The sequence below is a fragment of the Callionymus lyra genome, chromosome 1, assembly GCF_982586985.1.
Source record: "Callionymus lyra chromosome 1, fCalLyr1.hap1.1, whole genome shotgun sequence".
Classification (NCBI taxonomy): domain Eukaryota; kingdom Metazoa; phylum Chordata; class Actinopteri; order Syngnathiformes; family Callionymidae; genus Callionymus; species Callionymus lyra.
Genome location: NC_141818.1, coordinates 15,245,303 through 15,259,469, shown reverse-complemented (window position 1 = coordinate 15,259,469; position 14,167 = coordinate 15,245,303). Strand labels below are relative to the sequence as shown.

Here is a 14,167-nt window from a genome sequence, read left to right as displayed (position 1 = left end):
GATTTTTCACATTAGTTGACCTTTATATAATTGTTTTTAATTGTCAAGATTCCAAATGTAAAGCTCTTGGCATAATTATAAACAACTGATCTATGATTATGACAACTAATCATTTTCTTTATCGTCGGCCCGTCCGCCCGTCACGTTATCATTCAGCCTCCTTCCACGGCGACGGCTCTAAGCTACAACGGATTGAGTCGACTGACACTTTTTTTTTTTAAATAAAGGACTGATGACGTCTTTCTGAATAATTGTGCGTTGATGCTCCAGGAAACGATGCCTCACGATGAGCACTTCCCCACAGTTACAGCGAGCAAATGAGTGATGAGGCCTTTGACACCTCCATGCTTGACATGCTCCTCGGGGTCCAGACTAAAGACTTTCCTAACAAGCTCTTGCAAACTAACCCAGGGGCGTATTAAATCCAAACTTTGGCACCTTTCCTAATTACTGAGAACATAGCCGGAGCCGAGAGCCTCTTCCTAACCCAGGCTGAACTCCCCTCTGCAGCGCAGCGTCCCTTGAGTAAAGGATGATATATGAAATGCAGAATTCAAATTAGGCTGACGGAGGGCAATTATGGGAGAAAGAACTTCCCTTACTCTTTCCAAAGAAAAGCATCAGAATCCAGATTCTGAATAAATACGTGAGCGTTTTATCCGCTTCCTCTCATTTACATCGCCATCGCTCCCTCACTCACCTCTGGATCCTCCTCCGCCTCTCCTGCTTTTTCTTCATCTTCTCGCACCGGGAGCACAGGTCTTAGGTAATTTCCCCTTTTCCTTATAGGAAGCTTGTATCACAGGTGGCCTGCACCGAGGCTAGATGGTTACTTCAGGTGGCCTGGTCTTAATTTATAGATCCTGCGGAGCGAAGACTCCAATTGAACGCCGACTTTATGGTCAAACAGCAGGACCGGCCACAGCAATGGGAACATCCAGCTGCCTGGGTGCGTTTACATGCCACCGATGTGTTTTTCTATTTCGGTCCCCACGTTAGCAGGTCAAAGGAGTATCCAAGCTCAGGGGCCCTTTGTCGCAGCGTTGCACCATTTCAAAATCACACTTTCTTTCGTGACGGATAGAGCCTCTAGGAACGCAGCAAGGACGAAAGGAATGAGAAATATATCTCTCTATTGGTGTCACCGCGTCACAAAACTGAGACACAACTGGAAGTAGCTCGGCGCCGTTGACTCACAATATCTCAAAAGTCCAAAGACACGCCCGCAGATGTGTTCCCTCTGAAGCTCCGGATCTAAATGTCACTCGTTATATGTCAGATGTGTGCTGAAGCTCAAATACATGAATGACAAGTAGATGCCTCACCTCGCCTGTACGTCAGCTCTGGCGACTTAGTAAGGTCAGGGTAATGAAAAGATGAACCGTGTTTTGGCATGTGAGACAAGATGTGCTTCCAAATATGTAAAAAGTCATATGTCAAAGTCATCTCGACGTATTCTCCAGATATGAATCATGACGACTATCGGCCATTTTCTACGATGTCACGTTTAATACTGCATCCATGGATCTCATTCGTCTTCTTCTTCTTCTTTAGGCTGTACACACTTCTCCGACTAACTTCTGATCTTGTTGACACACCTGAAATGATCCTTAACTCTGAATCGGAGTATAAAACCGTACATCATGACAAATCTAACTGTGACTCTTCAGTCAGAGGTCACATCACTGGCACCTTGTCTGCACTCTCTTCTTCACCTCCCTTCATCGTCATCCTTGACATTAGGCGACTTACTTGTGGCATAATAGTCAGACACAACATCTTCATTCATTTTCTGTGCCGCTAAATCCCTTATGGGGAGCCTATCCCTCAGATTAAATAAATACCTTAGTTATACTTCTTTAAAATCTTTGAATATGGGTGTATGTCTACGTCTTAATTAAAGGAAATCAAAGGAAAGCAAAATAGTTTTTTCTGATACATGTAAAACATGATTAAATAAGTACAACTATTTTCTCCTTTTTAAGATATTATAGCCCTTCATCCATTAGCTCAGTATAATCAAACACTTGTTTTGCATCTAAATATTATTGATATTAAGTGGCTCCATTGAAAAGCAGATGCAGGTATTTTTACAGAAGTTATAAGAAGAAGAACCTTAAGAACTTGAGCTCTATTAACAGAGTGATAACCGTTAAAAACTGTCACACAATTTAATCAGGACAAACCAACAAACAACCTTATTTATTAAGTTATTTAAAATATCTTAAACTGAACCTTTTCACTGCAACTCATAATATCCATTAGAAAAAGAAGATACTATTCCAAGGAAATAGGAAGTGGAGCACAAAACAATGGAATGTTTCCCACCTCAAGAGGGGTGGATAAATACAAGGTCTACATGCAGCCCCAGGGTGTGTAATCATACATTGACTCGACCCTCTGTCTCTGCGCTGCACTGACGGTGATACATTCTCACCTGCTTCTAGTTTGTCCCACTTAACAATTCTTCCTATTTTATCTCATATTTATGACCTGAACGTTTCCACAATACAATACAATTCACTTCAATTTGACTAAAAATGCCAAATTATAAGGTATCTCAAAACATCGCAGTTTAAAACACTTTTTAAGAGACGAGAATAACAGGTCCGATATTTATTTTAATATCATTGTTGAGTTAGATGTGGAAGTGTTTTTGAGGCTATGATGCCAATAACAACGACTTTATGTGTTTCTGAGATACTTTTAATTCATTGTCTATCAAATGGGTTGAAATGTTGTTCTTATTCCAAAACTTACAGAAAAAAGGAACAATTTGTCGAACTCAAAGCCTGAGGAACAAAGTCATTTATTAAAAAAAAAAAAAAAAGCAACATATAGTTGACTGAAAAATAACAAAAAAAAAATAGAGGATCTCTTATGCGTGTTGACATCATGACCTTTTGGAAGATCATTGTGAAGCTTAGCCGTCTGACAAACTGTTTTCTAGCGAGCGGAGATCTTAAATTGATGTGAAAAAGTGAAGGTTAAATGCTTGATTCTAAAGTTCTATGACAAGTTTCTGATGTCAGACTCTTTTTTGGGGGCTTTTATTAACCCTGAAATAAGTAAGTAAATATACATCTCTGACAATACTGCGTATACTTATGTTATTTAGTTGAATATATCGGATTTAAACGCATCAAAATTAGAGTGTTCATACAGCACAAAGACCAGGTGTAACTCTACTTTAGTCCACTTTTTCCTGTAAAAACATCTATCTTCTTTGACCACCATATATGACCCTGTGAGTGTTAGGGGTGTGTAATGAAAGACGATACGATACAGAGGCAACAATACGATGTATTGCGCTACTTGAGAAATAAGGATATATATTTGTATTATTGTCTTGACTCAAATTTACAGACCAGATGGCCAAAACATGTCCAAACACTAGCTTTAAAAGTGTCTTGTGTGGACTGTATCCTCTCGTCCTCAGTCATCGCTTGGATCTTGCGGGATTTTATTGGTCCTTAAGATTCCTTAGACATAATCACTGCTGCCGTCTGGCGGCCTGAAGATCAATTGCTACACGAAAACGCACCAAACGCTGTGAATATTTTCTTTTTTTAAATACACACTTTATTGAATTAGATCTATAAAAAAACTATGTAGAAAAATAAAATACAATTTGAAAGCCTTGAAAAATATTAAATTTCTAATTAAACGTAAAAAAAAAACATCTATACAATGACGTTCAATACAGTGACGTGAAAAATATTGCATTATTTAAGTGTATCGATATTTCCATACACCTCTAGTGAATGTTGTTCCTCGGGATAAAATAGATTTCATAATCAGCCGTGAAGTCGAGCTCATGAAGATCACAGATCACAACCGTCATAATCTGGAGCGAGGGATGCAACAAGTCCGGTCGTACAGATTAAAGGGAAAGTTTTCCACCCAAAAACATGTCACAGTTTCAATGCGACATAGCACGGCTCCTACAAGCGCGACATTTGACTCCGACAGCCGAGAGGTTTTCGAGATATAATGAGAAACGGTCCTGAAGCTCTTCACGTTTTATAGATTTTAACAATCCATCCATCCAGGCCTGCGTCCTCACCGCTGCTTATCGGCTCATCTCCGTTTTCTACTTTAACCAACAGGGTTGGTTAATAGACGTGCGGCGTCTATTGTGATGCACCGAGGTGTTGATTGCGTTGCTGATGTGTCGGGTTAATTATTTTGAGCCGGAGTCGTCCGTCTCTCCCGAATTAGTCGGGATTAATTGAAAGCTCTCCAGCAGACTCTGTAAGTGGTTGTCCAATCTTCCGCCTCTCATTTGGACTCTACGTCCCGATCAGCATCTGCAATCAGGCCGCGCCACTTAAAACTTCTTCCGTCCTTCTGCATCTTCTATCAATCGCGTGGTTTTTCAGCGAGTATGTCAGAGTTATCAAGTGGCTTTGTATACTTATATTCGCCTCAGGGTATCTTTTTGTGCTCCCCAATCAGAGTAAGTAAAAGGCCATCCATCGCTGGAAGTCAGAAGCTGCTTGGGCAGATAAATCCGCGAAAGCTCATCCTTTCCTTATTTTCTTCTCTTCCTGGACCCCCTCAGTGGCCCACATTAGAGCCCGCAGATGGCCAGGGGAGATTCTGGAGACGTCATCCATCAATGTAATGTAGAGCCGGAGATACTGGACAAACGGCCCCTCTGACCTTTCCCTCCCCAGTGTGGTCAACTGTAGACCAACTTCGGCCGGACTGGAGCTCTGAACTTCCACGACCAGAGTCTTTGGTCTTCATGATTTTGAAGAAACATGAATCTAGTGTATTAGCAGATGACCTGGAGGTCAAACTCAACTAGAAAAGGCTCCAAAATTCTGAACACAAAATAAACATTATATCTTTATATTTATTTAATAATAAAAGACCTGGTTTATGGAAGTAAATCCGTGCCATCAAAAATTTGAATGTTTTAAAATGTATTATTTCAAATGTTAAACTGTTTTTTAAATATTGTTTTAAAGCATTAAATGATGTTCTTGAATAGTTCGATTCAAATATTAGTATATTTAAAGGCTCAATTTGTTTTGTTTGAATTATTAAATATTATTATTTTATTTTATATCCTTTTAAATATAAAAATGTTGGTAAAGTACCAATATTTTACATTTAAATTAAAAGGATATGAATATTACCAAAATGATTTTTTTTTTGAGTTTGATATTACAAATCCAATAAATCCAAAATAAAAGTTCTATATTCAACATGTTATTTTATTTGTAGCCCTTTAAATTATTTATTTTTAAAGGCAATTAATCAAAAGATAGTACACTTTAGAAACTTGTTAATTCTGTGAATTCAAAAAACGAACTATGTTGATAAAAAAAAATCAAACGTTTTGAAAATATTCTACTTTTAAACATGATTGTTAGCTCAAAGAAAAGGGAACCTTTTGCATTCCAATATAAATTTATTCAGTAAATTATCCAATAAAAACAAATAGAACCTTTTGATGTAGAAATGGTTGATTTAAATAACAACAACATTCCAACAATAAAATAAAAGTTTAAACAATTCAATTTTATAATGCTTCCATATGAGCATAACATACTGAACCTACAAATATGTTTAGCTACTACTATATTACATATGCTACACCTCGTTACTACTGTTTTCTGCTGTAATACACAGCAAGAAACCAGTTATTCTCCTTTTTATACCTGCTAACCTTACATTTCCTCCCATCAGTGTCAGTTTCCAGATCATTTGCTGCCATTATAGACCCTCCTAGCTTATATTTACAGTTCAAAGCTCAAACACTGTAATCATGGTGGGTCACGGTATCAGCACATATTGAAAATTGTTGAAGACCAAACACTCAGAGCTTTTCCCCTGGACCTCATATGTCATCGACTGAAGCCGTGTTTTCAAGCAGGCAGTAAATATGTTTTTAATGCTGTCAGTAGTACGTTTGTTTTTTTTTCCTCTGGCTGTGTATGCAACTTCCTTCTGAAGTCAGCCTCAAGTGGACACTGGAACTGCACTTCAGTATTCCTTTTTAACCCTTGTGTTGTCTCTGGGTCAAGGTCAACGACCTGCCTGGCTTCCATAAATACATATGCAGAGGTCAGGGTCGTCCCCTTTGACCCAGAGACAACACAAGGGTTAAAATGTTGCTCCCTGGCTTATACACCGAGTACTCTAGCTAACCCGTCTTTGTTCAGGATATTTAGCGATGTTTTAATGAAAGTATTTCTTATTTGGTTCATCGCAGAATGATTATTTGTGATGACTATTTAATATTTGTGGATTTTCTTTATTCATCAATTATTGTTTTTTATTGGTCCCTATTATAGGAAGTGTAGCTATGGAAGTATATCAGTGCCATCATAATGTTGGATGGTTGAATTTAATATTTCAAATATTGAAAGGTTGAATTTAATATTTCAAATATTGAAAGGTTGAATTTCCACTTCAATTATTCAATATTATTTAAATTTGTAGCCTTTTAAATTCAATATAAAAATATGCAAAGCCTTTTAAATTCAATATTAAAAAATGTGAAACTTTTCAAATTCAATATAAAAAATGTGAAGCCTTTCAAATTCAATAAGAAAAAAATCGAGGCCTTTTGAATTCAACATTAAAAAAAACAAAGCCTTTTGAGTTCAACATTTAAAAAAATCGAAGCCCTATGAATTTAATATTAAACAATTAGAAGCATTTTGAATCCGATATTTAAAAATTCGAAGCCTTTTAATTTCAATATTAAAGAATACTAAACCTTGATGATACTGGTATACTTTCATATGTATCTCTATTTTGAGCCTCTACTGGTCAACCAAGCTCCACACTCTGTAAATTGATTATATTATTTAACATTTTTGTTTTTGTATTCAAAAAGACATGGTTTTCGTAAATATTAATAATAAAAACAGAGTTCAAGTGAATTTCTTGTCTACAGATTCTCTAATCCGAGGCGAGCATCGAGTCGTGTTTCAGGTGAAAACTTGATATATCGATTCCGAAACCTTCAATATCTCAGCCTTTACAATGACTTATTAACCAGAGCCAACTCAGGCAGGACCTTTTTTTTTTCCCTGAAATGACCCAATAACTTTCACTCGTGTCTCCGACGCCCTTCCTTGTTTTTCCGAGCAAGTGCTTCATTTAACCTTGCTACATCTAAATGAAAGCCGCGTTAATGGAAAGCTAGATTTACTGGGCTTTCTTCCCCTCCGTGATAAACTCCTGAGATTCTACTTGCGCTATTTTTCAGGGCCTGTGAGTTTTGTTTTATCTGACGGCATCTGAGACCAAAAAATCATTAATTTCGCCGGACTGCTTATTTTTCCCCCCTTCAGTTGCAATGTGTTGTGCTCTATGTCTCCCCATTTCTAGGATTGATATCGTGCTATGCGCCTCTTGGAGGGAGTGTGGCTGGCACACCCGTCTAAAATAAATGGCCTTCTTTCTGCTCGCGGCTGTCTGATAGACACAGAGTGAGATTGGTTATGTTGAATAAGAGATGAATCTCTCTGGGTGCCAGCGTGCCGCCACGACCTCTGAAATATCATTATCTACAGGGAAGGAAGGTTAACTTCTCTAATATAGCCTGGATACAACAGCAGGGGGCAGCCTACTGATCCAGGAGGTGTTCAAGTTGCGCTTCTTCTTACCGGCGGATGAACGAGTGATAATAAATAAATAAATGTTTACTTTCCTTAAACCTGGACGAGCTCAGGGGCGAACCTGATGGTTTCAGTTCATGAATGATCATCAGGAACAAGGGTTCGACCTTGAAATCACAACAAGTGGTGCTTGATAGTCCTCAAAGTAATTCAGTTTGCTTGAGTCCTAACAGGATTATGCTTCTGCGTATGCCATCTCTGTTAGCCGACACAGAAAAGAAGCACACAACAGTTCACAAAATAAATGTTATGGTTAAATTGTGAACCAAAATTTTTTTATTTTATATACATGTGTTTGTATTTTATTAAATCATGACACATTTATTTGTTTTTGTTTTTTTTGTCATTATAATGAGATAGCATTTGAACTATGGTAACAAATAAATCCAAAATGTTTTAAACAAAAAATGTGTTTTATAATTATATATTTTTTTTAAATGTCACACTTTTTTTCAGCATCAAGTATTGATTCTTTAACTATTTTGTCAATTTCAAACAATCATGAAGAGTTCATTGTATAGACAAACAAATCTCTTATAATGACAATTTGTCCTTAACAACCAGAAAAGACTATATATTTATCCCTCTTAAAATTATTGTTGTGTATTTTAATTTCCTCTTTACTTTTATTGACAATTATACTATACCTGTAAAAAGTATGCAATTGTACACTTAGAATTATTCACAATTTTTCTTACAAATTCATCTTTCATTAACAATAGTACATTTCCCAGCACTGGACATGTCATATATATATATATATATATATATATATATATATATATATATATATATATATATGTATATATAACCCCAGGAATCAAATATTTATATATTATTCTGACACAGATTTAGAGGTCACGTCACATGATATGAGAATATTCCAAACATATGTTCTTCTGTTATCATCTGCAGCCTTTCACCTCGAGAGCATATTATTCAGTGGCCGCTATTTGCCCGGGATATAAATGTTAAATCACCTTTTTTTTTCTAGAGAAAAAGCAGCGTGAGGTTCTTTTCGTTGATTTTTCCTGTTGATTTGCTAATAAGAAAAAAAATGCTTGCAGGATATTATTACAGCTGTACCTGAAACGTTAATGATATATTTATATCCAATTTACAATTGTTGCTTAATTCATTTATATTTCACTCAAGGTCTAAAAGATAGCGGATCAATAATTCAGTTAGAGTGGATTAATGTTCGCTGCAGGCTTCTCTCTAATGGCTGCATATTGGCTGGAGAAACAGAAATATTGAAGGAATTGAACGTAGCGCTTACCAAGAGCTTCCCCTCGGACTCAAGTACCGCAGTTATTGTTCGGTTGGTTAATCTGCGGTGGATTATAAACTATGTACTATTGTTTTTATTGCTTTCACCACTTTCTTATATATGTGATCAATATTTTTAAATTAAAAAAATATCCGTCGTAGCACCCCCACTGTGTACGCTAGTGCTGGTCTGACCACCCCTCTGTCTTTCTCTGCTCAGGGATGCTCACAGTGGCCCCGAAAGGCTTCCACTGTGCTGACGCCGAGAGAACCTGCAACCCCTGCCTGGACGCTGCCAAAGCCTGCAACCTCAACGGCACCTGCAAGAGGCACCGCTCCACATACATCGCAACCTGCAGCAAGGAGGATCCCAACAAGGGCGAGACTTGCAGCAAGAAGCGATGCCACAAAGCGCTGAGGTTGTTCCTGGACCGGGTGCCCTCCGAGTTCAGCCACCGGCTGCTTTTCTGCCCCTGTCAGACGGAGGGCTGTGCCGAGCGTCGCAGACAGACTATTGTGCCGGATTGCTCCTACAGAGAGAAAGAAAAACCAAACTGTTTGGAGGTTCGGAGGATCTGCCGCCTGGATTCTCTCTGCAGGTAACTTTGGTTGGTTATCTTTTCAATGTGATTTCTATTCAAGCCAAACAAAGACGGCTAACACACTTAAAGTTCTTCCCTACCCTTACCTATTGTCGCAGGAGTTGGTAGTGACGGAAAGAAAAAGATTGTGGTTGAGACGGGTGGTCATCCGGGAGAGGCTTGGAATAGACCCACTCCCGTATATTGAGTCTTTTAAGGTGGCTTGGGGATTAGGATGCCTCCTGGACGCGTCGCTAGTGAGGCATGTAACACCAATAGACCGCTAAGGGATATCTAGGACACGTTGGAGCAACATTGCATTTCAAATAGCCATGCTACCTACCAATGGTGAGCCGGGCTGTCATGACATAGCACTGCGAAACTTAGTAAGGCAATCGTGTACTTACAAGAAACAAAAAGGTTCACCGACCACAGAAGAATTTTTCGGGTGACATACCCTAACCCTTCTCCCATAGTTTTTTTTTTTAAGTGGCTTTTTTGGTTTGGCTTGTTTTGGACTCTCGTTGAGTATCTCTTCAGTGACGTTACTCTCAGACATAAATGGCCCGGAAGTTGGTAGTCATCACCTTTTTTGTACCGGCTCGGCTCAGTTGGAAACACTGGAGCAGGTACTAAAAATAGTATCTGTTTTGACGTACCGTCCTGGTGGAAATGCATCAATAACAGGTAGAGTCAAGCAGAGTAGGGCTAGCCTCTTAGGTGGCCTTGGAACGCCGAATGGTGTCCCCAGAGGAAACGGGGAGAGGAAAGTCTGGGACCACTCTGGTTAAAAGTACGACGTAACTTAAATTTAAGTAATTTTAAAGCCCCATCATCTCATCTGCGATCCATTTACAATACTACCTTCTATCCAAGACCTCCTGAACAAACCATGAGATAAAAGTGTCCCTTGATAACCTTTGGTCAAGACTGACACCTCACATTTCCATCTGTAATTGAGATGCTAAACAACTTCTCAGGAAACCCAAGGTCTTCAGTTGTTTCTTGTATACCTCCTGGCTGAGCTTTGTGGCTATGACAGGATCCGAATGGCTCCCCCTAAGTTGGTTCCACTTTTTCACAAGCAAAACTCTAAAAACTGTCTGACGCTGCAACTTCCACATGCGGCGAGCGTTAATTAATACCTGATTATATTCAGGAAAGGAAAAGCCTGGGTCTACGTTTGCACGTTTCCTTCATCTTCGGCTATTAAAGTGTCATTCTGTTGCTGTAGCTTTGCCACAGAAGTAATTAGACGTTCTGGGAGGACTCGGCTATTAAATATAGGATGAAGACGTGAGACTAAGTTGAAAGGACGCTCAATTAAGCCGAACAAAACATTAGCGGATCACACTGGCTGCAAGGCGCCTCCATTGGATTCCAGCAGCCGGATTCAATTCACGGCTAGCCAGCCGTGACATGTTTCCCCATGTTAGTGCTGCTGCAAGCAGGTGGAACACAGCAGTCGCACTGTCCACTCTATCGCCTGTCATTATCTTTTTACCTTCCGGTAGGATGAGATATGTCAGGCCATCAATAATACACCCGCTTGATGGCATACATTAGCTTAATAGCATAAGAAAAAAAAAGCGAGACATTTGAATAATTATCAGCATTTAAAAGCTCATTTATGAGCCTAATGGAGTTAAGCGTTGTGTGAAAGTTCAGCTGCGGTAATATTAGCCGTGATGTGCAATCGGATGTACAATCAGGAGGGAAAACCTTTGTCTATATTTATATGTCCCAGGAAGATGGATGATTAAGCAATTTACACACTTTGCTGATCATCAGTGACAGAAGATTTGTTTTGTTCTTCTGCAATTTGTTGGCAAAGTTTTGATAACAAAATGCTGATTTGAAATTGATGTTTACAACTAATATCTCTGTCTGCTCTGTCCTCTCTTCTGTGCTGCGTTTGCTTAACTTGTTATCTTTAAATCGACTCACCACTGTGACTTAATGTGCCTCTATAAGTAGCTGGAGAGGTGACCATGGCCCAGGAGGTCAGGGTGAAGGTAAAGCCGTTTGTTCTCGTAAAGAGAGTAACCAATGTTGGCACTTAAGGTCCCCTTGCACAACACAAACACAAACGTATAGCTTTAGTCTTGATGGCTAAAGGGATGGTGGAATGAAAGGAAAAAACTGACTTGACGAATAGGACTCAGTGGGTAGGAAAGCAAATAATCTACTCGAAGCAGTCTTTTGGTTGACCTGCTTCAGGTTAGTAAATTATTTTTGGGAGGCTTGTTTTGTCAAGGTTAGCATGGCCGCTGAGAAAACTGAATTACAGTATTGGTCTGGCTGAGATCTGACTTTTAAAGTTATGTTAACACCTTAGTCTTTGAAATTTCTCTAAGCCTATAACACCTTGATAATCCATTAAATATTATATAATTAGTCTTCTGTAAGCCAAGGATGCCATTTAACTTGACCCAATGACAACACAAGAGATATCACAAATACATTTGTTTTTGTGCCTTTGGGTCATCTTGACCATGAGACAAAACAATTTAAAAATATAGGAATAACAATACTGGATAACTTTCTACTTATTCACCTTTTCTTTCAAAATTAACTATCTGGTTACCTTGAACAATAAATAGTTTTTGTTCATACTAAAGACACAAACCTTTCCTCAGAGTTGCTGTTCCCAATGATTTACCTGAATCTGCAGCCGTTTTTGATTTGATCTCCTTCAGTTAGTTCAATTTCCTGCTTTAAAATGTAAAGTGCAGAATTAAAAACTTTATTGAATGTTTAAGGAAAGTATAAGACAGTTCGGGTGAGCGTTAGCTTTATGCTAACTAACATCGCATGACATTAAAGAACCTTATGTTTTTTTTTTAATCAATAATGTCAAGACTTAATTAAAAGTGAACCATTAAATATGAATATATAGAATCTGAATATCAATTTTACACAATATAATTATTTGAACCTAAAGCCTTATTTGGTCATTCAGAAAAAGACTACTATCTAAAAGAATCGTTATAAAATCTGGTCCCAGTAGATTAAAATGTGTTCTGTAGTTTAAAATAATAGCACGTAACATGTTGATGGTTGATTGTGTATGTTAAACCACCGTAACTAAGGGGAAAATGTAATGTATGTAATGTAATCTATGACTAAATGTCAGTCTAACAGATGATGAATACGTTGCTTTTTATGTAACCAAACAGTGAAATGTTCGAGGCCCTTAAACTCACTGTAATTTCTGCTTCAAGGGTGCGTCATGCAAGGCAGGTCATTTATCAAAAAGAAAGAATTCATCAGAAACTGGCAGACACATAAATAAGCCTCAAATCATCCAGAACCCTTTTTTTTTGTGCTTGTTCCAGCTCCCGTTGCTGTTTTCAGACCCTCGCTCTGCCGTAACACACACAGTCACACCAGAGCTCATACAAACAAGGTGAAAGCAATTTCAGACGCGGCCCATGTTGTCCTGGCTGGTAATTAGTCTTGATAGTGATGCATGAAAATCGACTTTGAAAAACATATCGACTGCACTTCACATTCGACCACTTTCCCATCCAGGTGAACCGCTTTTATGACCGGCCGTTAATAGCCGAAGTCCAATTCCTCCGTCGCAACCCGGGTCCATCCACTGTGCGATTAAAGAAGGGAAACTATTGCTGCGCGTTCGATTCATGATTGTCTTGATAATAACATTCCCATCGGCGTCGCATGATTTGTATTCAGGCGCGGGGGGAAGGACTGCTATCTTTGACCTTTAGGCCACCGGGTGCTGGCAGCTCATTGAGCGAGATGAAGCAAAACAATAAAGCTTATTATCTGTGGCCGGAACCACATGTCGTGCAGGTCACCAGTTTCATGTGACGCTCGTGTGCGTCGAGCCACAGACGAACATGTCTGCCTGATCCTGACGGACAACGGCAGCCACATTTCAACCAAACACAGATGTCATCGGTTACTGCCGCGCTGACAAGGGGTCTCTGGTGATTTCCTGCTGCCTCCAGGTGACTATCGCCCACCATCCTGTGAAGTATTTCTTATGTCTTTAGTTTGATGTCCTCCATCATTCATCTGTCAGCACCGCGACCTTGGAAGCCGTTTTATATATAAGTCTTAATCCAACCGTTTTTTTATGAGTTCTTCCATCATCGTTTGGATCATAATACATCTTCATTTTTACCATTTTATAACGCCCTGATCACTGCATAAAAATCTAAAACATGTATAAATAAAAAAGAAAAAGAAAGTATCTATTTACACAAAACAATAAGCCTGTGTGGAGTATTATAGGGCCTATTGTTCCCTGCAACTGTTCTGGCTCCAACAATTATTGGAAACCAGAATGTAATTTCTAGACAGAACTGTTTTTTTTTTTGCAAGGTAAGCAGTTTCAAAACAGCACTCGCCTCGGTTACTGTAGCCATCCCTGGTGGGGCGATTCTAAGTGAATACAGTCCAGTGTTTCCTATACATTAATGAGACCATGGCTGCTCACCGTGATCCAACTATCTAAATGATCTCCCTCCACCACAATTGTTGGCAGAATTATACTGAAATATTTGCACCAACAAACCGTTTTGAAGTGATAAAAGAGGAGATAAATGATGGGATCGTGCTGAGATAAATGTTGTTGTATTTACCGACCTTATATATTACTAAATCAAATCACTGCTTGAGCTGGGAACGTAAGCGTATGGAGTA

At 38.8% G+C, this 14,167-nt stretch overlaps 1 protein-coding gene across 1 annotated transcript in view; it reads left to right on the top strand.

Annotated features, from left to right (window-relative positions):
• Nucleotides 1–14,167, top strand: part of LOC148088158 (GDNF family receptor alpha-2-like) — a 104,015-nt gene that overhangs the window by 49,270 nt on the left and 40,578 nt on the right. Inside the window, exon 4 of the mRNA XM_087794717.1 lies at nucleotides 9,133–9,511. Within this exon, the coding sequence (XP_087650843.1) occupies nucleotides 9,133–9,511 (379 nt within the window). The remainder of the gene's footprint in view (nucleotides 1–9,132; nucleotides 9,512–14,167) is intronic.